Source organism: Ips typographus, linkage group LG2 (genome assembly GCF_016097725.1).
Source record: "Ips typographus isolate SLU linkage group LG2, UJ_Ityp_2.0, whole genome shotgun sequence".
NCBI lineage: Eukaryota > Metazoa > Arthropoda > Insecta > Coleoptera > Curculionidae > Ips > Ips typographus.
This window is the reverse complement of record NC_138423.1, coordinates 20,706,909-20,732,158: the sequence shown is the minus strand read 5'-3', so window position 1 is coordinate 20,732,158 and position 25,250 is coordinate 20,706,909. Positions and strand designations below refer to the sequence as shown.

The 25,250-nt window shown below is 31.6% G+C and overlaps 2 protein-coding genes across 9 annotated transcripts in view; both read right to left on the bottom strand.

Moving 5' to 3' along the window:
• Nucleotides 1-1,190: 1,190 nt before the first annotated feature.
• LOC145724227 (uncharacterized) lies at nt 1,191-20,850 on the bottom strand. 2 transcript variants are annotated; one of them, XM_081972380.1, is made up of 3 exons: nt 20,555-20,850; nt 6,639-6,765; nt 1,191-1,770 (listed from the first exon to the last, which is right to left on the bottom strand). In XM_081972380.1, exons 1-3 carry the CDS (start codon nt 20,662-20,664, stop codon nt 1,663-1,665), a joined length of 345 nt encoding a protein of 114 aa, XP_081828506.1. In that variant the 5' UTR covers nt 20,665-20,850; the 3' UTR covers nt 1,191-1,662. The 2 variants fall into 2 exon arrangements, with proteins under 2 accessions (XP_081828506.1, XP_081828507.1); XM_081972381.1 differs by lacking the exon at nt 20,555-20,850 and adding an exon at nt 17,994-18,207.
• Nucleotides 20,851-22,626: 1,776 nt separating this feature from the next.
• Nucleotides 22,627-25,250, bottom strand: part of LOC145725344 (uncharacterized) — a 62,336-nt gene continuing 59,712 nt past the window's right edge. For 6 of the 7 annotated variants that reach the window (XM_081974065.1, XM_081974067.1, XM_081974068.1 and 3 more), the window contains 3 exons: nt 24,608-24,842; nt 24,236-24,404; nt 22,627-23,572 (listed from right to left, as the gene is read on the bottom strand). In XM_081974065.1, coding sequence (XP_081830191.1) covers nt 22,784-23,572; nt 24,236-24,404; nt 24,608-24,842 — 1,193 coding nt within the window. In that variant the 3' untranslated portion in view covers nt 22,627-22,783. The remainder of the gene's footprint in view (nt 23,573-24,235; nt 24,405-24,607; nt 24,843-25,250) is intronic. The other variant, XM_081974064.1, reaches the window with a different exon arrangement.

Here is a 25,250-nt window from a genome sequence, read left to right as displayed (position 1 = left end):
TCCACACTGTAATTGAAGTAAAATTTAATGAATAAATCAGACATGACGTGACAGGTTGAGGCCAGCTAAAGTTGTGGTGAAACACACGTCAAGATCAAAGGTCGATACTTCTATAATTACGTCGGGAAATTTTCCCAAGCATATCGATTTCAAATGCACAATGAATTTTTTAAATCAAGAGGTTTTGCTACGTAAAACTGACGTCAGACGCTTGAGATTGCGGTCAATTTTCAATATAAAATACGTATTGTAAAAAATTATGGACATACGGTTAACTGATTGGTATTCTTTTGTTTGTAAATACAAGGTTAGATTTCTAAAAGTTCTGTTTTAACAGGTTAATAAATATTTGATACTGGAAGATCGTCAATAGAGAAAAAAGTGAATTTCGTACATAAACTATGTTGGATTGTCAAAAACTTTAAAATCGTGTCAAACTTTACTAAACAATATTCTCAAGAAAGTAAATTTACAAGAAATCTAATGGAGGTTTGGCTGTATCTACGCTTTTAGACCAAAATTGCAATAAAGTGACCCATCAAATAAATCAAAATTTTAAATTTTAAATTAGAAACGTTTAAAATAATAATTTTTTATCATCATTATTCAAAAATATGTCAGAAAATTTGTAATTTTAGAAATTTGAAAAATCAAAAAAGTCTGTAGATTTTACCAAACTTACAGTGTATTGATTTTAAAGTTTGAGCATGACAAATATATCTTTCAAATGGTGGATTTTTTTCAAATTAGGAATTATTTCTAATTTTATAGGTTGTCTGTCAAATTTGGCTCCATGGAACTGTCCTCTTTAGAGTGTGGTTCCTCCAACTTCTAAATTCCTAAATAAGTGCTTTTGGTGTGCATTTATTAGCCTTTTCTTCATTCATCATTCTCTTAAATTCCCCTAAAAGTCCTTTGGATTTACTAAAAAAAAGAAATTTTTGAAAATTTTTTGTTTCTACTCATAACAGTTTCTCACGTATATGGTTACATGTAGTCCATTTCAGATTTACAGTCTCAACAAACAGGATTGTCGCGTTATCAGATATTAATGAAATTGACCCATTTTGCAGAGACCATTAAGCTACATCGCCCCAGTTTGCTAATTTGTAAATTTTGCCTCGTATCTATAATCGACAGAGCCCTGACCGACTTGTTATCCCAACGTAATACAATTGAAACTCAATCAAAACCATTAAATCACTTTAATAACTTATATATCAAAGTAGTGACAAACTCACTAAATCTATAGGTACAAGTGTTAGATACAAACACTAAAATTACGTGAATAACCCTACAAAAAAAACCTCAATTTTCAGTCTTTCAACCTTAAGTGTGTGACAAAGATACAATTTCACTTAAGATTTGTACTAAAAACAATACAAAACTAAACTAGAGTGTTTTTGTCCCACTATATCACTTGATACTTTGTTATTATTATTATTATTATTAGTAAAGAGATTACAAATATCATTAAATTTAACTAGTTTGCGATCGAAGCGTGTTTTGTTGTGAGAGTATACAGGAAAACAATAATAATTTAAATAAAGCGGAAACACCCAATGTGGGTAGTTAAAATTAAAAATAACCGCAAAACACACTGCGATCTGTTGATTTATATATGAAAAAACCCTCATCCCTTAACAAAACGCAATAAAAAATTTAAATAATTTTGTGTTCGAGTTTTTCTATCCTCTTGAGATTTTCAATCACCGCATTGTGCTCGTCTAGTAATTTCCAAAATTCGTGCTTCCTGTGCTCGGCCTCTTCCTGAAATAATCAAAACAAATTCGATTAGTTTTTTTTTGCCAACATTGTTTGAAAAAAGTGTGCGTTTTGCTGACGTACTCGGTAAATTCCGGTAATAACTCTTAGCGGTTTTGACGTTCCAAACAAACTAACAAAAAGGATGTTTTATTCAAATATTTTGATTTGGACTTGGTTTACTACAGTTTGAGGTGAGAAAAAATTCGATTGATCTATCCCACAAACAAAAAATTAAGTTTCAACAATTAGACCAAGAAATATGAGGGCAGAAATACAGGGTGTCGTAAAATCGTGCTACAATTGACATCTGTCAAAAATTAGCTGACGTTTTTTATGTTTCGTTGTTACCCAGATGTCGTTGCTGTGTTTTCTTTCAAACTTAGTTTTTACGGTTTTTAGAGGCAACTTGCAACATTTGACATGGTTTTCGGACATTTTTAAGAGTTTTTGGTACTTTTCAATGACTTTAGAAGCATCTGGCAGTTTTTAGTTCTATTTAGATGTTTCTGGCACTTCTCAACGATTTTAGAGGCATTTGGCAACTTCTAGATGATTTTTAGTAGTATTCAAGACTTCTGGCAGCTTGTAAAAAAATTGCAGTAATATTTGAAAGGTTTTAGCACTTCTAAATGATTTTAGAGTCATTTACCAGCTTCTAGAAGATTTTTAGTACTATTTAGAAGCTTCTGACTGTTTTAAATGATTCTAGAGGGATCTGGCAGTTTCTAGAAGGTTTTTAGTTCTATTTAGATGCTTCTGGCACTTTACATCATTTATTTAAATTATTTTAGAGGCATTTGGCAACTTCTAGAAGATTTTTAGTAGTATTCAAGACTTCTGCCAGCTTGTAAAAAATTTGCAGTATTATTTGGATGCTTCTAGCACTTCTAAATGATTTTAGAGGCATTTACCAGCTTCTAGAAGATTTTTAGTACTATTTAGAAGCTTCTGACTGTTTTAAATGATTCTAGAGGCATCTGACAGTTTCTAGAAGGTTTTTAGTTCTATTTAGATGCTTCTGGCACTTTACATCATTTATTTAAATTATTTTAGAGGCATTTGGCAACTTCTAGATGATTTTTAGTAGTATTCAAGACTTCTGGCAACATGTAAAAAAATTGCAGTAATATTTGAAAGGTTCTAGCACTTCTAAATGATTTTAGAGGCATTTACCAGCTTCTAGAAGATTTTTAGTACTATTTAGAAGCTTCTGACTGTTTTAAATGATTCTAGAAGGATCTGGCAGTTTCTAGAAGGTTTTTAGTTCTATTTAGATGCTTCTGGCACTTTACATCATTTATTTAAATTATTTTAGAGGCATTTGGCAACTTCTAGAAGATTTTTAGTAGTATTCAAGACTTCTGCCAGCTTGTAAAAAAATTGCAGTAATATTTGTAGGCTTCTGACACTTCTAAATGACTTTACAGGCATTTACCAGCTTCTAGAAGATTTTTAGTACTATTTAGAAGCTTCTGACTGTTTTAAATGATTCTAAGGGCATATGGCAGTTTCTAGAAGGTTTTTAGTTCTATTTAGATGCTTCTGGCACTTTACATCATTTATTTAAATTATTTTAGAGGCATTTGGCAACTTCTAGAAGATTTTTAGTAGTATTCAAGACTTCTAGCAGCTTGTAAAAAAATTGCAGTAATATTTGTAGGCTTCTGACACTTCTAAATGACTTTACAGGCATTTACCAGCTTCTAGAAGATTTTTAGTTCTATTTAGATGCTTCTGGCACTTTACATCATTTATTTAAATTATTTTAGAGGCATTTGGCAACTTCTAGAAGATTTTTAGTAGTATTCAAGACTTCTAGCAGCTTGTAAAAAATTTGCAGTAATATTTGTAGGCTTCTGACACTTCTAAATGACTTTAGAGGTATTTGGCAGCTTCTAGAAGATTTTTAGTACTATTTAAAAGCTTCTGACTGTTTTAAATGATTCTAGAGGCATCTGGCAGTTTCTAGAAGGTTTTTAGTTCTATTTAGATGCTTCTGGCACTTTACATCATTTATTTAAATCATTTTAGAGGCATTTGGCAACTTCTAGAAGATTTTTAGTAGTATTCAAGACTTCTAGCAGCTTGTAAAAAATTTGCAGTAATATTTGTAGGCTTCTGACACTTCTAAATGACTTTAGAGGCATTTGGCAGCTTCTAGAAGACTTTTAGTAGTATTCAAGACTTCTGGCAGCTTGTAAAAAAATTGCAGTAATATTTGAAAGGTTCTAGCACTTCTAAATGATTTTAGAGGCATTTACCAGCTTCTAGAAGATTTTTAGTACTATTTAGAAGCTTCTGACTGTTTTAAATGATTCTAGAAGGATCTGGCAGTTTCTAGAAGGTTTTTAGTTCTATTTAGATGCTTCTGGCACTTTACATCATTTATTTAAATTATTTTAGAGGCATTTGGCAACTTCTAGAAGATTTTTAGTAGTATTCAAGACTTCTGGCAGCTTGTAAAAAAATTGCAGTATTATTTGGAGGCTTCTAGCACTTCTAAATGATTTTAGAGGCATTTACCAGCTTCTAGAAGATTTTTAGTACTATTTAGAAGCTTCTGACTGTTTTAAATGATTCTAGAGGCATCTGGCAGTTTCTAGAAGGTTTTTAGTTCTATTTAGATGCTTCTGGCACTTGACAATCATTTATTTAAATCATTTTAGAGGCATTTAGCAACTTCTAGAAGATTTTTAGTAGTATTCAAGACTTCTGGCAGCTTGTAATAAACTTGCAGTATTATTTGTAGGCTTCTGACACTTCTAAATGATTTTAGAGGCATTTACCAGCTTCTAGAAGATTTTTAGTACTATTTAGAAGCTTCTGACTGTTTTAAATGATTCTAGAGGCATCTGGCAGTTTCTAGAAGGTTTTTAGTTCTATTTAGATGCTTCTGGCACTTGACAATCATTTATTTAAATCATTTTAGAGGCATTTAGCAACTTCTAGAAGATTTTTAGTAGTATTCAAGACTTCTGGCAGCTTGTAATAAACTTGCAGTATTATTTGTAGGCTTCTGACACTTCTAAATTATTTTAGAGGCATTTACCAGCTTCTAGAAGATTTTTAGTACTATTTAAAAGCTTCTGACTGTTTTAAATGATTCTAGAGGCATCTGGCAATTTCTAGAAGGTTTTTAGTTCTATTTAGATGCTTCTGGCACTTTACATCATTTATTTAATCATTTAATCACTTCTAAAATAAACTAATGATAAAATGTCCTTTTCATTCAACAAAGTGTGTCACGTCCAAAATTAGAATAATGCAATAGTTATAACTTTTCCATTCAAATTAACGACAATGAAGTTCGTAAACTTTTACGAAACAAGCCACAAACAATAAAAAGTTTGCGGATCGATAAATATATCATTATACAGTCTGGTTGGCTAAGTAAACGGGACAAATTGTTCTCAATTATGCTTTGTTTCCCATTTCTGTATGTACAGGCCATTTTCAAGAAGTAAATACTTGAACTTATTTTTATAACGATGGTATTCAAAACATCATACAGGAAAGTGTAAAGTAAGTCATCAATCAAGTTTTAACATAACGTCTTTGGATGTTATTTAAGAGACACTAAATCTCAAAAATGAAATGGTAACAGAACCTACTTTAAATTAAAATACAAAGAAATACATCAAATGTATTTAAAATTAATAGACAGTGAACGTTTTGACATTTCTTTACAGGTTTTCATCAAGACATTTTGTACTGTTTATTTCTAGAAAAAAATGTTCAATTAATTGTAATTTTTTAAAGATATACAGTAAACACGTTCTTCAGTATATTATATCGGAAATTCTTGGTCTAACCATAAAATTTGGTTTAAAATTCCAGTAAATCAATTTGGAATACAAAATAACCGCACTTATTACAAACTAGCAGGTTCATTCAGCTTCGTTTTCACTATATCCACAACGTAAATTGATATTTCCTTTGTCCTTCAGCTAAATTGAAGTTGTGCTTGAAAATCGATATAGCTAGGTCGATTTCAGCATAATTTTATAGTTAATTGTACAATTGTTTTTGAAATTGCAAAAATTTTGATTTTAGTATTCCATCTTCGTCCGTTAAACCTGCTAAAACAACTAAGACACAACTTTTAGCAAGTAATCAAGTTGGGCAAGACTAATGGCAGTGTTTACAATACTACTCACCTTTCAAGCGCAGTTAGCCATTTGCCCGAATAGTTTTGTCGATAATCGTAAATGAAGTTAAGACTAAACGCATTAAGCAAGTTTAGTAAAGTCTCAAGGGAAGTTTGAATTGTACTGGCAACGTGGCTAGTTCAAACCACTCTGTCCGGTTAACGAACAACAGAATGTTTTAGAAGAATATTAATTAAAGTAATTTTTTAGAATCACAGAAATCTTATCATCATTGATACTTTTTTTATTAAGCATTTGGAATTGATATATGTTAACCAAATAAGTATAGTTTGATTTAATTAAATAATATAGTTTCATTGCTCTGTCAAGAGAAATTTGTTACAATTTCCTTTATTAACACTTTTTGATAGCTTCTTAAATAACCAAGTTACGCTCACTTAAAATTTAACGAATTTAAAAAAAGCACTTTAGTGCATTCTGTCACTTTCTGCCCTGTAACTCCTTGAGGAAGCGCCTAAGGACAAAACACCTTAGTGTAATATTGTAGAGCATAAAATTTTCTACAACTTTTTGGTAGCTTGCATTAATGAAAATATTTATCTAGTAGTTCATAATAGGGCACCACATAATATTTTAAAAATTATTTTTTGATATATACCAAGTGATTTAAAATTGTTGAATTCCTATAAAACACAATAATTTACTATTTTTAGTAACTAATTAACTGGCAGTCATTAAAATTAAATTACAAAAAAAACTCACCAATATTTTTTTAATGGAAGCATCTGAATACGACCTGGTATACACTCTGGGTGTGGTTGTGGTGCTGTTACAATTATTCTGAGCCGATTTCTGGTCTTTGGTTGAGTCGAAATCATCGATTATGATGCTGCAACAAAACGTACATTAGGTCCCGGACTAAAGGGAAGACAAAAACATTTCCTCCTTTTGTTCAAGCGGAGGACAAAATTCATAAAAATGCGAAAAGATGTTGACTGAAAATTTGTTAGTTAAACCACACAATTTACCTAAAATTTTGCAAAAGTACCAATACAATTAATATAGATTATTTTACGCACTTCAAATGCTTCTTACAGCACTAGTTACTTAATATACTAATACATGAAATTCATTCTGAAACACTGTGGGGTTTTCTGAAACTGTTATACAATCCGTAAAGATCCGGGTTTCAATTTGCGCTATGAAAATTCCTGTGTAGCGGTTCGGTAAACAAATTAAACTTTAATATAAACATTTGAAATTTCCCATTCCGTTTCGCTTTCGGCTTGTAAAAATTTTCCGGGATTCACAAAATAAGCGCGACAAGGTCCTGAATTTTAGTTCGTTGATCTTCAATTTTTTAGCATGGTCATTTTTCATTGAGCGGAATTTATTACGCTACCTAAATATTCATTCACCAGACCAGATTTATATCGAAAAAGCTGGCAAACATCCAGAAAAAACTTGGGCGATATCCCACGTAAATCGCATTCCGATCGAATTGTTATTTAGACGATTCGAATCTGGACTCGTTTTCCGAGTGATGGATGGAAAGTTCCTGGACGTTGCCGTCTTTTGGCAATGTCTAATCCAAAGTCAAGGTTAACGATCAATTAAGGCTTAGCTAATGGATTAGCCAAGTCGAAATAGTTTATTTTCTTTCCGGTTTTGTACGTGCGAGTTTGTGGATTTTAGTGTTGAACCCACACGACATTTTAGGGAGTTTATTTATTATGTTTTAGAGCATAAGATGCAAAATGTTGTGTACGTTTACTTTAACCTGTAAAGTTTGGATAGTAACTGTGAGATAACCTTCAATTTAAAGTTAACCTGCCAAAACGCAGGTAGAACATTTTGAATCCCTTTACAAGGCTTAAACCAAAGTTAATTAAAAATGTCGTTATAGCTAAAATTCGCTTAAAATTAATTAACAAAACTAATGATGTTTTCCTAAAAAAGAAAATATGTTTAATGTCGTTATGGACGAAATTTGTTTGAAACAAATCGGTGCAGCTTTGGGGATTACATGAAAAATTCAAATGTTTGTACACGAAAATAGGTCATAATGGCATTACAGTGTCTAGAGAACATTTTACCATTGTTTTCCTAGTAGAGTATCCATTTTTAATTTTATTCACAAAATATCCACTTCCATTATGGTTGAAATTGGCTTCAAACAAGTCAATGCAGACATTAGGGTTTCTATATAAATTTATTGACATTGCAAGCAAAAACTGACCATAATAAATAGCAATGTTTTTGGAAGTTAATACGAATCACGTTATGACATTTATTAGTTGATTTTGTAATTCCATATTTAATTCTATAAATTTGCTTGTCGTGTTAGTAACCTAACTTTGTAATTATTGTACTAAATCAATAAAAAAGGATATTATTTTAATTTCTGCTTTGAAATCTCATAAATAAAACACAAATTCAGACTCAGTATTTTCCTTCTTTATCTGCAGCATTTTACTAAGAAGATATACTCTGAAGAGCCAAACTTTGAAAAAAGTGTTAAAATATTTAATTACTAGATCTGACTTCAGAATTTTTTAAGGTTTTTACGAAAAACGTTTTTTTTTTTAATAAAAAGACTATTTTTAACAATTTTTCCCCGAAATAATCAGACCCCGGACTATAAGTTCCATTATCTTGGGTCGATCGGACACAGTCCCGGACATTGAACTTGAAATGTCTTCTTAATGTCAGAGAGTTGAGACTGTTTTCCGTCCACTATTGTCCGCTCACTTAATTAACTAATTATTCTGTAATTGTTGGAAAGTTTACTGACTAAACTTGTAGTACTTTTTTTTTGTTGAAAGCTTTTTTCAGTTTACTGTTATCAAGGTACAAATTGAATAATTTATGAACTAACTAACTAGACAAAAATGATCCGTTTTTTTATATTGTTGAAACATTCTAGAACTATTAGATGACCAAACGACTAAATTAAACATTACAGTGTTTAAAACGTGGAAATACCTACTACTTTACGTAGTTAATTGATAGAACAAGTTTTTTTAAAGCATTAGATTTATTGACTTACAATAGCTAGGTTAGTGCAACAATGTGTAGTAGTTTGCAATAAAAATTTTTTTATCAAATTACAACCATTAACAAATTCAAACAACATGAACAAGCATCTGTTATAATAAATACTACAAATTACATAAGTGTATATAACAAAGAAGATGTTGGGTCCATTTTTGCGTCAAACTATTTTTAGTTATTAAGGCAAAACACTTTAAGATAGTAGTTTGTTTCAAGCAAATTTCAGTCATAATGATATTTGTTGTTGTAATTTTTTAGAGGTCTCTGTCATTTTCCAAACAACTCTACAGGGGCCTTATTCTTGAAAGCAGGGAACGGAGTTTACAAGAGAATTGTCGATAGGATGTGACAATAGAAGCTGAAAATGACGGGTTCCTGTCACATTCTACAGGTCTTTCTCTTGATTATTCCCTTCCCTCGTTTCAAGAATACACACCCAGGTCTCTGACAATTTCATAAAAAAAAAATTGGAATGTTTGGGACACTTTTGAAGGTTGCTGGCAACTTTTGAGAGGTTTTGAGTAGTATTTAGAGGTATCTGTCATTTTCCAAACAACTCTAAATGTCTCTGGCAAGGTTTAAGACACTTATGCAGGTTTTTGGTAAATTCTTGGAAAGATTAGGACACTTTTGCAGGTTCCTGGCAACTTTTGACAGATTCTGAGTGGTATTTAGAGGCCTCTCTCATTTTTCGAACAACTTTAAATGTCTCTGGCAATTTGAGAAAATTCTTCGAAGGTTTAAGACACTTATGCAGGTTTTTGGTAAATTCTTGAAAAGATTAGGACACTTTTGCAGGTTATTGGCAACTTTTGACAGATTCTGAGTGGTATTTAGAGGACTCTGTCATTTTCCAAACAACTCTAAATGTCTCTGGCAATTTGAGAAAATTCCGAGAAGGTTTAGGACTTCTGAAAGTTTTTGGTAAATTCTTGGAAAGATTAGGACTCTTTTGCAGGTTCCTGGCAACTTTTGACAGATTCTGAGTGGTATTTAGAGGACTCTGTCATTTTCCAAACAACTCTAAATGTCTCTGGCAATTTGAGAAAATTCCTAGAAGGTTTAGGACTTCTGCAGGTTTTTGGTAAATTCTTGAAAAGATTAGGACACTTTTGCAGGTTATTGGCAACTTTTGACAGATTCTGAGTGGTATTTAGAGGACTCTGTCATTTTCCAAACAACTCTAAATGTCTCTGGCAATTTGAGAAAATTCCTAGAAGGTTTAGGACACTTATGCAGGTTTTTGGTAAATTCTTGGAAAGATTGGGACACTTTTGCGGGTTCTTGGCAACTTTTGACAGATTCTGAGTGGTATTTAGAGGACTCTGTCATTTTCCAAACAACTCTAAATGTCTCTGGCAATTTGAGAAAATTCCTAGAAGGTTTAGGACACTTCTGCAGGTTTTTGGTAAATTCTTGGAAAGATTAGGACACTTTTGCAGGTTCTTGGCAACTTTTGACAGATTCTGAGTGGTATTTAGAGGACTCTGTCATTTTCCAAACAACTCTAAATGTCTCTGGCAATTTGAGAAAATTCCTAGAAGGTTTAGGACACTTCTGCAGGTTTTTGGTAACTTTTGGAGGATTTTGAGTGGTATTTAGAGGTCTCTGGTATTATCCAATCAACTGTACATATCTCTAACAATTTGAAAAAATCTTGGAAAATTTAGGACACTTCTGAAGGTTTTTAGTAACTTTTGGAGGATTTTGAGTGATATTTAGAGGTCTCTGGTATTATCCAAACAACTCTACACGTCTCTAGCAATTTGAAAACAATCTTGGAAAATTTAGGATACTTCTGAAAGTTTTTGGTAACTTTTGGAGGATTTTGAGTGGCATTTAGAATTCTCTGGTATTATCCAAACAACTCTACATGTCTCTGACAATTTGAAAAAAATCTTCGAAAATTTAGGATACTTCTGAAAGTTTTTGGTAACTTTTGGAGGATTTTGAGTGGCATTTAGAGGTTTCTGGTATTATCCAAACAACTCTACATGTCTCTGACAATTTGAAAAAAATCTTGGAAAATTTAGGACACTTCTGAAGGTTTTTAGTAACTTTTGGGGGATTTTGAGTGGTATTTAGTCTCTAGCATTTTCTAAACAACTCTACATGTGTCTGGCAATTTTATAAAAATGTTGGAAGGTTTAAGGCACTCTTGAGGGTTCCTCACTGGTTCCCTGACTTCCAGCAAGTTTTGGAAGGTTTATGGTAGTATTTAGAAAACTTTGGCAATTTCAGAAAATTTAGCTGTAACTAAAACTTTTTTTTATCTGGAGGAAATGAAATCTTTGTTGATTTTTGCAACAATTTCTGTCAATTTAAACCTTTTGTAGATGTGCCAAAAAAGCCATTAACCAAAAGTACATTACTAATAAAACCAACACTTTTAACTGTTTTTTAAAACATAAACTTTGATTAAAAATCAACATTTAACTTTAAAATTCTCAATTAACGACCAGAACTAAATTCGTTTTCAATCAGGAAAATTGAATTTCGTTACCCAGTTAATGATATCAAACAAGTAATTTATAGAGAGAGAATAAATTACAAATCTGTTGTCAATATAAAAACTTTCAAGGCCTTGAAAACGTCGAGTAAACACATCACAAAAGAAAAATATTTTCGTCGTCATAATCCTCAATAAACAAGAATAATTCCGAAATTCAAAAACTAAATCCAGCAGAAATTCGGAACAGTGTGCTGACATGAAAATTGCCCCGATGGAATTTTGGAATTTGGGTCGTGTTATTTTTGAAGATAAATACTTAAGGATATTAAGTGCATTCGGTTCTCACCCAAAATCTACTATTTGTCTAGTAGTGACGTAATTCTAAAGGGAATTTTCCCCCATTGAAAAAGAAAAAAATATGATAAGATTAAGTCTGTTCGCCGGGTTTATTATTTTATCCTTCATTATACCGTTATTACAGTGTATGACGCAAATGATAAAAGTATTGACGTAAATCAAAATTGCCCTGCAAGTTACAAACGCAGACGGATTTAGAAAGGAGATAAAAATCATTGTCAATTAAGCCCACTTGAAATGAGTTAAGTGGATGAATGGATTTTAGTACGTGGATAGTGAAGAGAGAGGTCAATCACATCCTGGAATTGACAATTTTGTTTCTCCTGAAATTCATGAATAACCTAAAATATTTTCCATATAAATCCAGTATAAATCCAATCCGCAATTGTACCAATTAACATTTTGAAATCCAATGCATATGTAATTTTTGCTCTATTTTATTCAAAAAATTAAAATCATAACATCAACATATTTTTCCCGTCTACGTGATTTAGATCTTGTATTTACTTTATAACTTTCAGATGTGAAACGTTCAGATTTTTACGAGGTGGCAATTGGTTGCGAACTGAATTTGTTTAAAGGAACGTGACTCTACCAACGTAACAATGTTCAATATGGATATATGCTCGTTCTGATTGGATTTAAAAAGCAAAATACATTTTATTGAACGAATAAATGATTAGTTTTTCTAAGTTTATATAATCGATCAAGGCCACTTTTCAAGATTTGCGTGTGCAAATGTAAAAGTAGACTTTTTGTAAAACTAACATGTTTATTGCAAAGTATCAACTGGATTACAGTCAAATTGAGTTATGATAATAAAATGACACGTGATTGCATTTTCTGATATTTTGATGGTAATAAAATACTAAAACGTTTTGTAATAGCTTCTTAACAACCTGTAATCCTTATTAAGACTTAACTTAAATCATCAGAATCCAAAGTACATCCGCACAAAAAATAGATAAATACAGACGATTTTTGTTTCTAAAAATGTCACCTTTGTGTGGAATTTTAACACTTTTTTACAGAATTTCTGCTTCTAATTTGGCATTTTTAATAATGACTTAATGAGTAATATTTGTTTACTTTGTTTTAGTTGGAAAATTCTAGCTAAAATTTCTAATAATATTTGCGCTAGTTATTCTTTAGTTTTGAGATTCTTACCTTTGCTTCAAAGTTTGGAAACAATTTTTGCTATTTGTTATAATAATTTTAACTGCCCCAAAATGCAGTATTTACTATAAAACAATCATTCTGACTGTTAAATTTGTTTTTATTTTTAAATTTTGGACGAGCACTTTTGATATTAAAGAATTCCAGTATGTAGTGGCATTTAAATTAAGTTTTTAAAATGTTGAGTAATTAAAAGATTTTAGTAAAGTAGTTAGAGTAGTATAAATATTTTTCTTCTTGACAAATACGCATTAGTTGTTGCATTAAGTAAGTTTTCAATAAGTTTTTCAAATGGATATAGATCTTCTGAACCGTAAAAGAATGTAGATTAAAGTAGAGTAGTAGTAGAGTTTAGATCTCAAAATGCAAATTTTGTTCAGTTTCTGAGATATCGACAATATAACTTCAGTTTTTTAAAATACGGAATTGTGACTTTGTTTACCCTGTTATAAGTGGATGTAAACAGAGTCCACTGGGTGCAAAAAGTCATTCTGAACCTTTCTGCTCTCTAGCAAAATTTGCGTAACTCTAACCGTTTTTGTGACTGAAAATTACATCAAGACTTTGAATATTTCGTATATCCGCCATTTTTCAGGTTTCGTAAAAAGCTCAAAATGTTTGTTTTAAACTGATTTTTCACCTCGTGGTAACCGCAGCCGATTGCACCGGATATTCAAAAAAAGAAAAAGAAAAACAGTTAAATTTTAAAGTTTTACCGGTTGTGACTGCGTTTACTTGGCCTTAGGTAGGTGGAAACCTAGTCCACTGAATACAGAAAGTAATTCTGAACATTTTTGGTTTCTTGAAAATATTCCGTAACTTTAACCATCGAGTTAATCGACTTTTTCGAAATCGAGTTATTTCCGTTTCAGGTTTATTTGATTTGATCAATTATTGTCATCTGTAATGCAAATTCCGTTTTCAAACAAAACGTCGGTAATTATTTACATGGGCTATATCAGCGAAATTGGAATATAAAATACACTTCAAATATATAGAAACAAAATGGAGGTCCGTAGAAATTTTGGTTTGGCAACTGTAAATTGATATGTTAACTTGTCGGTTAAGGAGATAGCAATAATAACTGTTAGCTTTTTAAAAAATACCGTATATTTTTTAAATTAATGTTTTTCAACACATTTTATACGACGTTTTAAACAGATTTTTAGTTCAGTTAATTGTCGTTTTATAGTATTTCCTTATGTCCCTTCTATTGTCACATAATAATGGAAAAATTGTTTCTAAATAATTTAAAAAATTATAAGTGTAAGTACAACTTCATATTTGAGAAATCGTCTAAAAATGCAGTTTTTTTAACTTATAAGTAAGTGTATGTTTAAAGTTAACTGAATAAAGTTATTAACTGTTTACTGTGTGATTTCACTTACCACAGTAAGTAACTAATTGAATTTTACTATTAGAATCTAAAAATGGTAGTTATTTTAAACACGATTGACAACGCATTTCAGCTTCTACCTACTTGACGAAACAGATCATATCATCCATTTTCAGCCCCAAAAATAATAATTTTTTGATAAAGCACGACTATTTATAAAACTCCACTCAGGGATTTATCCCCAAGGTTGTCGGCTATTTTCAGTTCAAGTTCCTAAATGATGAGTGCACGTTAACGATATACTCAGGTCATAAACACAAACATCTGCACTGATTATTTATGACTTAAAGGAAAACGTATATCAGACAAATTTTAGTGTCTAATTAATAATCAAACATTCAAAATTATTTAAAAAATAAATAAACAATTTAATGTCACGTACTCTTGACCTTAACTATTGTACTATAAAACAAGCTCGCAATTAAGCTTTATTAGCTGAAAAGTGGTTACAATTTATGGTAAGAAAAAACATGTTAAAAGGAGTTCCACGTGTTAAGTCGATTTTTTCATGTCGAACTTTTATATAAATCAAATTACGTGCGTGCATTGACTGTAAAGTTGATATGGAGCCAACCCTGGCGGGCTTTAAATAGGGATTTATTTAAGTATCAACTTTTTCTTACGTCAATTCGTGCCATTTGCTTTATATATTGCACATCTATGAGTGCGGACATAAAAATAAATCATATACACATTTGAAAAAAATCGACCAGATAGATACAAAAATAAAAAGTCAATCTACGTCAGCCGGGAGAAATTTTGCTTTTATAGGTTGAACTTCCTGTTCTGATTCAATGGACAAATGAATCATGCCAACATCGTGTAATTAGTTATAGTATAGTGAATGAAATAAGTAACAAAAACGTGGCTTTCCCATTAAGTTAATTGATGGTTAAACAATTATTAGTCTTTGTCATACATAGTCTCAAAAAAAAACCTGACCAATTATAATGACGTCAAAATCAATTCAAAGTTTACATGAAATAAAAACATCAAAACCGGGCTCAATACCTGGTAATATAGATTATACGGTTTTACACGTAGGTATTGGTTTTGAAGTGGGTATAAATTATAAACGTTTTCCACATTACTTCAAGTAGCTGAGTATTGTAAAGTGGGTATGGAAAATTATGACGGTTGTAAAGTATTATCCGACATTCCTTGTAAAAAAATCATTTTGCAAAAACCAATTTTTTTTCATAATGAGTGTTAGAAGATTGATTTTCCAAATGACACGTAGTTTAGGCATTTTTGAAATAAAACAATTCGACTGAAACAAAGTTGTCTTTCTGCATATATTTATAGATAGAACTTACAAAAGAAAAATATACCTAACCTAACCTAACCTAATCTAGAAAAGATCAGTTTTGATTGTCTTCAAATTTGATACATTTTGTAATGGTAATTTAAAATTTCATCATAAAATACCACTTTAGATACTGTTAATTTACTGTTTAGGGCACTTTACAGCTTAATTCATATGTTTGATTTTAAAATATCCTTTTTGAATACTTGACCCTTGTCAAAATGTCATAAGGATTAATGATTAAAAAAAAATGACTTTCTTAGGTTACCTGATAAATTTTGAAGACCCAAAAGCTTGAAATTAATGTTTTTAAAAGTCACGTGACAGTTTTTAGGTTAGGTTAGGTGACAACGTAAAGGTTTTTCCAAATTTTTGACACTTGATTGGACCTTGTGCCGAAAGCTTAAAATTGATTTTCTAAGATCAGGTGACTGTTTTTTCAAATTTTAACAAACAAAAATAGTTTTTGAACGGTTGTCTGAAATTACGGGTTATATTTTGACGTTTAAACGAATCTTCTAACTGTCATAGTAACCAAGTTAGCACGTATCAAATAAAGACACCTATCATCTAAAAGAAACAGTTGAAAAATTAAAAATATAGCATTTTAAATTTAGACAGTGGTAACATTGTAACAACTACGTCACGTGACTTTGACAATTTTTGAGCTTGCAACACTGTAAATACTAGTTGACATTGTCAAAAACAGTGACGTGACCTTCAAAACGCAGTTTAAATTTTGGAAAATTGATAAATAAAATATAGACAGTTGTAAAAACTTAAATTGCAAAATACACGTCACGTGACGTTGATAATGCAATTCTGAGCTTGCACCACTGTAAAGGCCAGTTGATATCTGTCAAAATTAATCACGTGACCGTTAAAAACTTGGTAAATTAAATTTCGACTATTTTAACTAAGCTGAAATTGTAAGAGACACATCACGTGACTTTGATTATGCAATTTTAGAGCTTGCAACACTGTCACGTGACCTTAAAAAATGTAGTTTAAATGTTGAAAAATTGGTAAATTATCATAATAATTTGGTAATGAATATTGTTTCAACTTAATGTCATGGAACAAAGATTTTACCATAATAATTACATGTGCGGTCAATTTTGATATATTGATGCACTGTAATGTATTCCTTAAAATATCGCAAAATTTCCTTGATTTAGACCAAAATTCCAATAAAAATATCGCAAAACATTTGGAATATACAGTCAATGCCTCAAAATTCTATGAAATGTCTTAGAAATACCTTAAACATACCTCAAAATGCCTCGTAATACTGGCAAAGTACCTCATAATACCTCGAGTGTGTACACCAAAATACTTCGGCGATCTACCCCTCGTGTGAAAGTTATATTTCGGTTACATACATATAAGAACAATATTGTTAAATTCACTATTATTAAAAATTTCTTTTTTAGTTTAAATTTATTATTTATTTTCTATTATTGTTATTTTTTTAACTCGACTTCAGTCATCGTACGGGAAAGTATCGCTTTCCGCACTTGTTAGGGAAATAACTATTCTATTTTTTTGTTTTTAAATTTAACTGCCAATGAAATTTACCTCGGAAAAGCTTAAAGGAGAGTAAATATACAGGATGTGCAATAAGCAGACAGTTAACGAATCAAACTATGCCATGGCTGTCAAACACAATCACAGCCTGCCATGACAATTTTAATGACATTTGACAGGTCCGTCACCTGGTTAAACTTAACTGCCAGTTAAATGAATCACTGACAAGCTTAAATGAGCGGTAAAACAACTCACAGAGTTTTAAATGGTTCTCTATAAGGTTAAGCTAAAATATATCAAACATTGCAATGACTTTAAGTGACATTTGACAGGCCCACTACCCGGAAAAAGTTAAGTGACGTTTGACGTTTTGACGTTTCAAGATTGCTTTTCTTCTTTAAAAGGCCCTTTATAGGTTTATCTTCACAATTCTAAGTGAAAATCTTGTTTTTGTCCTGTAATGGTGACAGAGATACATTAATTAAAAACGCACTTTTAATCCTAGAGAAGATGCCCCTTAATTAAAAAAATTATAAAAATATTAAAAAATTTGGAAAAAGCATTTTTTGTCAAAAGTTTTTACCAGTTACTTTTATTTTGCTCTAGAATGGTTCTGATGCATATTCCAAACCAAGAAAACTTCTCCAACAAAAAAGTACTTTAAAGGTTCGTTTTATAAAGTTGACTTAACCCTCATATAAAAAACCAGCCACCCAAAATATGATACAAAAATATAAAAAACAAATTATTTCACCTTCATTAGTCAATAAAAACAAAATAAATTTATATGAAGAAAATAATTATTATTTGAGTGGTACTAATGGTGCATTACAAAAACAAGTTTCTCACCTTAAAGATGGCACCCTGCTCTCGGCAGTCAAAACGTCGTTCTCAATCGACCTCATCTCGTCTAAGCTTAGGGTAGGTTTAACCGGTTCCCGTTAACCTTAACCTTAAGTCGGCACCGTGTTGTCGCGATCGAACCGCTGAAAATAACCAGAAACGAACTAACCTGACCGAACCGCGTTCCTGAGTCGGTTTGAATGCGATTGGCGTTGTACGTTGCCGACTATCCGACCACCCACTCTAATCAGTAAAAATTTAAGAACACGTTCGTTTACGTCACATTCGGTAAAACACTACCCGGTTAAATATTACAGGGAAAAACGGACCCTAATGGTTGGTCTCTTTAAGGGAATTTTTTCTCACTCGGGTTAATTTTACAGGGGCTAATTATACTAAACCATCAAAGCGTTTTTCTTTTCTAATTAATTCATATTTTTCTACAAATAGCCCTTTAGTTAAAAATACACTGAAATGCGTAAACCCCGTGCATTTCATGTACAATGCTCATTAATTCTTTAGTCGAAAGGAAAATTTACGTTGAGTCAGATTATTCGTTGACGTCAATTAAAAATATAAGTGGATTAAGCTAAGAAAAAAAAAACACTTTGACGTTATTTGTAAACAAAAGGAAAATTTTTAATTGTTAATTCCATGGAAGCATGTATTATTTCAATGTAAGTATTTCCAGTAAACTAGGTTTTTAAGTTTTTTTTGGACTGTAATTAAAAATAGGTTATTTGTGTTTGGAAATTTCTAAAAGGGAATACCCACTCGTTTGTATCCAACGTCAGTTACTATGATCGACCACTCTGTATAAACTATATTTCCAAAATATCTCGCTGATAGTTTGCAGCATATTATGTTTAACAGAAAATAACAATCTTTTTAAAATTGTTCTGGATCGTATGGCAAAAAATGTATGAAATAATTATTCTATCTAACCTAACCTAAATATCTCTAAATCATCTAGAATGTTAAAAGTAAAAAATATATTTGGAAAATTTCACTTAGAAAACTTAGTTTATTGTGAAATGATGAGTTGAGACACTCTGTAACACTGAAATGCTTTTATAAAAGTGATTTTTTGGCTAATTAGAAACTTAATTTCCATTTTTTATTAGTAGTACGTGTATTGTGTGTTATTTCAGAAGTTTTCCTCTTGAAAGTTGATAATTTCGGTAATCTACCCTTTTTACAGATGTCATTTTAGTAGCCTAAATTTGCAAGAATAACCTTCCTCAGAATATCTGAAAAATGTTCTAAAAACATTAAAATACTTTAGATGACTGATAAATGTTCAAAATATCCGTAGAAAGTTTCTCAATCTACTGAAAATTGAGCTTTTCAATTTTCATTTGAAAAACCAGTAGATTACTGAGCAGCATCACAGAATTTTCAAAATTTGTTTTTTTTTTCGATTATCTCCGGAAGTAATAGGAATTTTCGAAATTTTAATACGGAACTTAATTAAACTGCAAATTGCGTAATTTTGCCATAATTTAACCAATTTTATATATCTTACCGTTTTCGAGATCCTCATACTTCCACACAAATTTGTGGCACCTTGTATATAAACTAACTTGAGACACGCTGTATATTATTAATAGTTTTTGATTCACTTTCGCTATTTTAATTCTAGTTATTTAGTTTGTTAGTTTTCCTTAATCAAATTTCAATGGTGTGCGAATTATATTAATTAATTTCTATTTTTTTCCTTAAACATAGATCTAAAAAAATTGTGTTACTACGCCACTGGTTTATTTTAAGGGAATCCTGTGTGCTGATGGTATTGAATAAGGAAAATTTGTTATACTTTATACAGGGTTTGTCAAAATTAGTGAATTTTTTGTTAAATATACAAATTATAGAAAAAATATTGTTTTTCAATGAACCTTGTGTTGTGTTAAATATAATAAAATACCATTTAAATTCGTTTCAATTGTTAAAGAGTAATGTTTCGTTAATAAAAGTACATTTCTGCAAGAATTTTGTTATACATATTGACTTAAATAGTTAAAAAATGTAACCAAAAAGGTCTTAAATTTCTTAATTTCTCCATGAGTTGTGATAAATTTAGGTTTATAGTAATAAGTGATTTAAAAAATGTTCCACGTCGTGTTGTCCAGAAACGTCTATTAATCACCCTGTATACTAAAAGCAGTCTAATATGGCAACTAAAAACAATAAGAAAAAATTACAATTTTGTTTTTGTAATATGGAAAATATGTAATTTCTTAATCCTGCTATTATTCACAACAATCATTATAACAAAATACTTGGTGTTAGTATAAAAATTCCAATATTATTACTTTGAATCTTTTGGAATACACTGTACATTAATAAAAGATTACTTAAACCTGCTTTGTGACCATAAAACGTAATTTACCACCAAAAACGAAACAAAGTCTCTCTAATTCATACACGCTACCAACAATAAATCACAAGGGATTTTACCCAGCCAAGTATGTATTCAGCAAGGAATTAGACTTCAGACTATACAAATGCAAATTTTAATACATAAATCTCCTCTTATTGTGATCTAAATTACCACTAATTTTCCTTACCGTGGTACAGCCAAAACAAAACGATTTGTACCAAGTCCACCAACTGTCATAGATTCAAAAGAGTCTATCAGTTTTTTAACTGAACACTTTGTATTGTGAACACCTGGCATTCTTTTCTAACACTCACAAATTACAAAAAACAATATTTTTTTGCCGTCACAACCAGAAAACTACATCAAATTCAATGAACTAGTTTATGATTCAGTAACAAGATTTCTTATCCGGTGTGAACGATTGTAAACTCGGCTTTATATGGTCGAACATGTTTATAAGCCGCAACAATCCCTGGTCAATAAAAAGCAATCACTAAAGATTTTAATTAGATTATCCCTTTATATGATAACTCTTGCAAAGTCTTATCTTTTGGAGTACCCTTTGACGGTTTAATGACGACAACAGAATTTTGACGTAAACATAAACGTCTAAAAATATTTTATTTACTGTGTAAACACTCCTTAAGCCACGGCTTGACGTATACGAACTCATTTAATTAAATTATGATCTTTGCGGTTTTAAAATGTTTTCAAAATATCATCATTTGTGTTTTTTTTTTTGCGGTTTTTAGTCGCAAATTTAGGGCAAATGATCACATGCTAAGCACGATCCACGATGGTGCTATGTAAATATACTTTTGAGGTTATGTGCGTCATATGTGTAAACCACGCTTTCAGTTATACAACAACAAAATTGGAAATGCTTTTAAGAGACTGACAAGTGATGCAATGTATCTTGTTCAAAATCCAAAAATTTCTAAAAAAATAATTTTTTTTATTGCGTCACTCGCAACAATTGTTATGAGAGTTATTAGCGAGATTAATTTGAAAGTCTAATAAAACTTTTTATTAATCTTGTTAACCCGTTATAATATTGTAAAAACAAGAGCGTGTTGCATTAAAAAAAAAACTGTCTTGTACAACGTGCTTAGATAATTATATTTTTTATGATTGACGTCAAAAGGTGATTATTGCATTAAATTATACTTTGTTATCAGATTGGAGAAGGTATTTTTTGTACTTCTGGGTGTAATAAATCACTTTTACCCCCGTGGGCAGAAAGTGACATAATATCATTGACACTGCAAATATACACACCCTGAAATATAATTATTAAACAGAATAAAAAAGTGATACTTAGAACTTAAAAGCAAAATAAAGCACGAATTAATAATTCGTCGTTGCATAAAAAATGTAGTTTGTACCTCTGGCGTAAAACACTTTTACGCATATGCAACTGTCGTAGGCGGGCGTAAAATTTGGTTTTTACGCCCTTGGTACGAAAATAACTTACTATTTTGTAACACCACCTTACGCTCTTGAAGGTTGTCAACTTAACTTTCTGTCGTTATGCTTTTTGGCATTAATGATAATCATTTATTTGTAAAAATGTTTTAAAAAAGACGAGGAACAAAATAAAATTATAAAAATAGGGGCGTTTTAAATGGCAACATCGTATTTGAAAGATCACGTGACGTTTCATCAGAAAAAATAAGAAAATACCTTTAAAACATTTATAAAGTCATGAATATCGATTCATTCAATTTAAAGAAACAACCCTTCAAAAACGACCTAAAATTTTGTTGTATAATTATATAATATTCTTATGTGTTAATTTTCCCTTTTTGGCAATTATCCAAATATGAGATGACTCGGTTTGGTTGTTGTCATTTTTGCCATTTTAGCTTGTTAGTGTTCTTTTGGATTTTTTGGAAAACTAGGGGACTGTTTATGGTAAAATTGCACCTTCTCTTTGTTATTCGCTTCTATCATTTCATTTTATCCTTCATTTTGCTTAATTTGTATAATATTTTAAGCTCTGTCTTTGGAATTCAATTATTTTCTTACTTTGTTCATGGTAAGCCTTGGGCGTAATTTTCAGGAGTTTCTACCCGATAATATCAATTGGTTTCTACGGTTAAAAATATACTAACTTGAATATTTTTCTTTTAAGGTTCTAAAAACATTTCAACAACCCACAAGATTAGAAAATTGGAATCTTTAACTAATAAAATAATCTTAAAATCTTCTATGTAACTCTTAAACTAGTTAAGTAATATAGTAATAAAAATCTTACAGTGGAAACACAACAAGACTCTTTATTAATCAAACAAAGACGACATAGACAAAAACATAACCAATAATTATGTACACATTAAAAAATGCCAAGAAATGCCCAATAAACAAGCATAAAAACCAGTAATAACAATTATTTATTAATAGTAACTTTGTCGTTTTAGTCTTCGCCTTCATCGGATTGTTCTCCAGGTAAATCTTCTGCTATAGCTTGATCATTCTCCTCGTCATCGTTGTTATAGTTTGTTGCTGGTGGGGGACCCAAATCTCCTTCCAAAGCTTTAGCTTCAGCCTCCAAGGCGTCTAGTTCAGCCTGAGCACGTTCCAGTTCGGCTAATTCTTCTTCTTGTCGGCGCAGTTCTTCTAATTCAGCCTGCCTAGCTAATTCAGCAGGATCGACTTCTGGTTCGGCTGGTGCTTCCGGCTCTTCACTAGCTGGTGGAGCACCTAAGTCAGATTCAAAAGCTTTAGCCTCAGCTTCGAGAGCGTCTAGTTCTGCTTGAGCTCTTTGCAACTCTTCCAGCTCAGCTTGCTGTTGCTTCTCCAACTCTTCAGCAGAAAGTGTAGCAACGTCTCTTTCAGCTTTTTCTTTAGCAATCTTCTCTTCTTCCGCTAGAGCAGCCAGTTCACGTTCCTGTCTCTCCAACTCGAGCAGTTCGGCTTCCTGGCGTCTCAAGTCTTCGAGTTCAGCATCTTGACGTCGTTTTGCCTCTTCTTCAGCTTCGCGTTTGGCTTGTTCTGCTAGTTCCGCCTCTTGTCTCGCTAATTCGGCAAGTTCTTCCGCTTGTCGGGCGAGCTCAGCTTCTCGTTCTTCTTCCGCTTTACGGGCGATTTCTTCCAGTCTCAATTGGGCTTGTAGGGCTTCTTCAGCTTTGGCTTCTTCGCTTCGGCGCTGTTCCTCTAGACGGGCACGTTCAGCTTCTTCTTGACGTTTGCGTTCAGCCTCAGCCTGAAATACAAAATTTATTTTATTAAAGAACTAACAAATGGGTTATTGAAAATTTGTTAGTGGTGAAGGTTGGTTGAAGTGTGAATATCCTGATACACTGGGTGTACTAAAATTGTTAGTAAGAAACCTTATTAGCAAACAGCAGAGAGTTTGTTGTCATTATGATCTTATTTTGGGTACAATTATTTTATTTTTTTATAGGAAACCCCATCTCAGCATGGATTAGTTCCAAGCAAATTTCAATCATAATAACATATTTATACATAAAAATCTCTAGTATATTATAAGCTTAGTAATAAAAGTTACATTAAAATAATTGATGCCATTGTTGAGTTATTTGTACTATTTTTGCATAAAACTGTATATTTGATTTATTTTCTTTGCAAACAAAAAAATAAGTAAACGTAATATAACCGTTCAGGCATCGAAATGCATTGATATTTCGAATGCGAAGCTGACAAGCGACTTGAAGTTCTTGGTAAAGAATAACCGAACAAAAGAATTTCCCTAGCTTCTGTATCTGCCACAAACAATACGCATTGCAAAACCTGCTGGAAAATTTATATTTGAAGCAAACTTATAGTTTAGAAAATGACTAAAACGAAATAGCCCAAAGGTTTTTACTTCATCGTTACGTTTGTTATGGAAAATTATTAAACTAACCTTCTTTTTGGCTTCTTCTTCTTTTCTGGCGGCTTCCGCCTGTCTTTCCAGCTCTGCCGCCTTTTCGGCGGCTGCTTGGGCGGCTAATTCTTCCTGTCTGGCCAGTTCAGCTTTTCTCGCTTCTTCTTTCTTCAATGCTTCTTGACGAGCTTGTTCTTCAGCTAACGCCCTACAAATAAATTGTTAATCTAAAGCTTCTTGAGTTTTTCGACGTTGCCAAAATGTCTGAATCAAAAGTTTTGGCTTTAGTAAAATTCTGATAAGCAAAAATTACCTTTATTTACATTAATAAGCCCTTTTTTGGTATTAAATTTTCTCTCCAGTTACTTTTAAAATTAAAAGAATTTAGAACACTTGAGCCAATCAGTCTACCTTTCTTCAGCTAACCTAGCAGCCGTATCGTCCTTTTCCTTCTTGGCGCGAACAGCATTGTCCACCTCTTTGGACGCGGACACCCTTTCCAGTTTCTCTTCCTCATGGATAAAAGCCAGTCGAGCTTCGCGTGCTTCACGCAATTGCCGAATTTCTTCCACTTGCTTCTTGTCTTCTTCGGTAACGTTCTTCGAGGCACCGAAACGTCGGGTTGGACGAGCGGGAGATAGTGGTACTATAAAGTAATTTTAATCAGATTAGTTTTGTAGCTATTGGAGCAAACATGCTAAACCAGAAAAAAACACAAAGAAACATGCGTTTGGGTGATAAGGTTTTTGGGTGACAGGCTACGAAAAGGCTTACAAAGGAAAAGTAGGAGAGTTTTTACAAAACAAAAATCTACAGAATGTTCACATGTCAAAACCTTCATTTATATCGTCGTGGTGTCTGGTTTCCTGTCCAAATGTACTGCTTGTGCTTCTTCCACATATGTATTCATAAAAAACTAACAGTAAAAAAAATATTATATTCAAAAATGTCAAACTGCTGCTTTACTACTTAAAAAAAATACAAATTAAAGGTCTAAAATTGGCTTAAAAAAGCCTTACATTCTGCTGATCACTGGTTTATACAGATTGTTTAG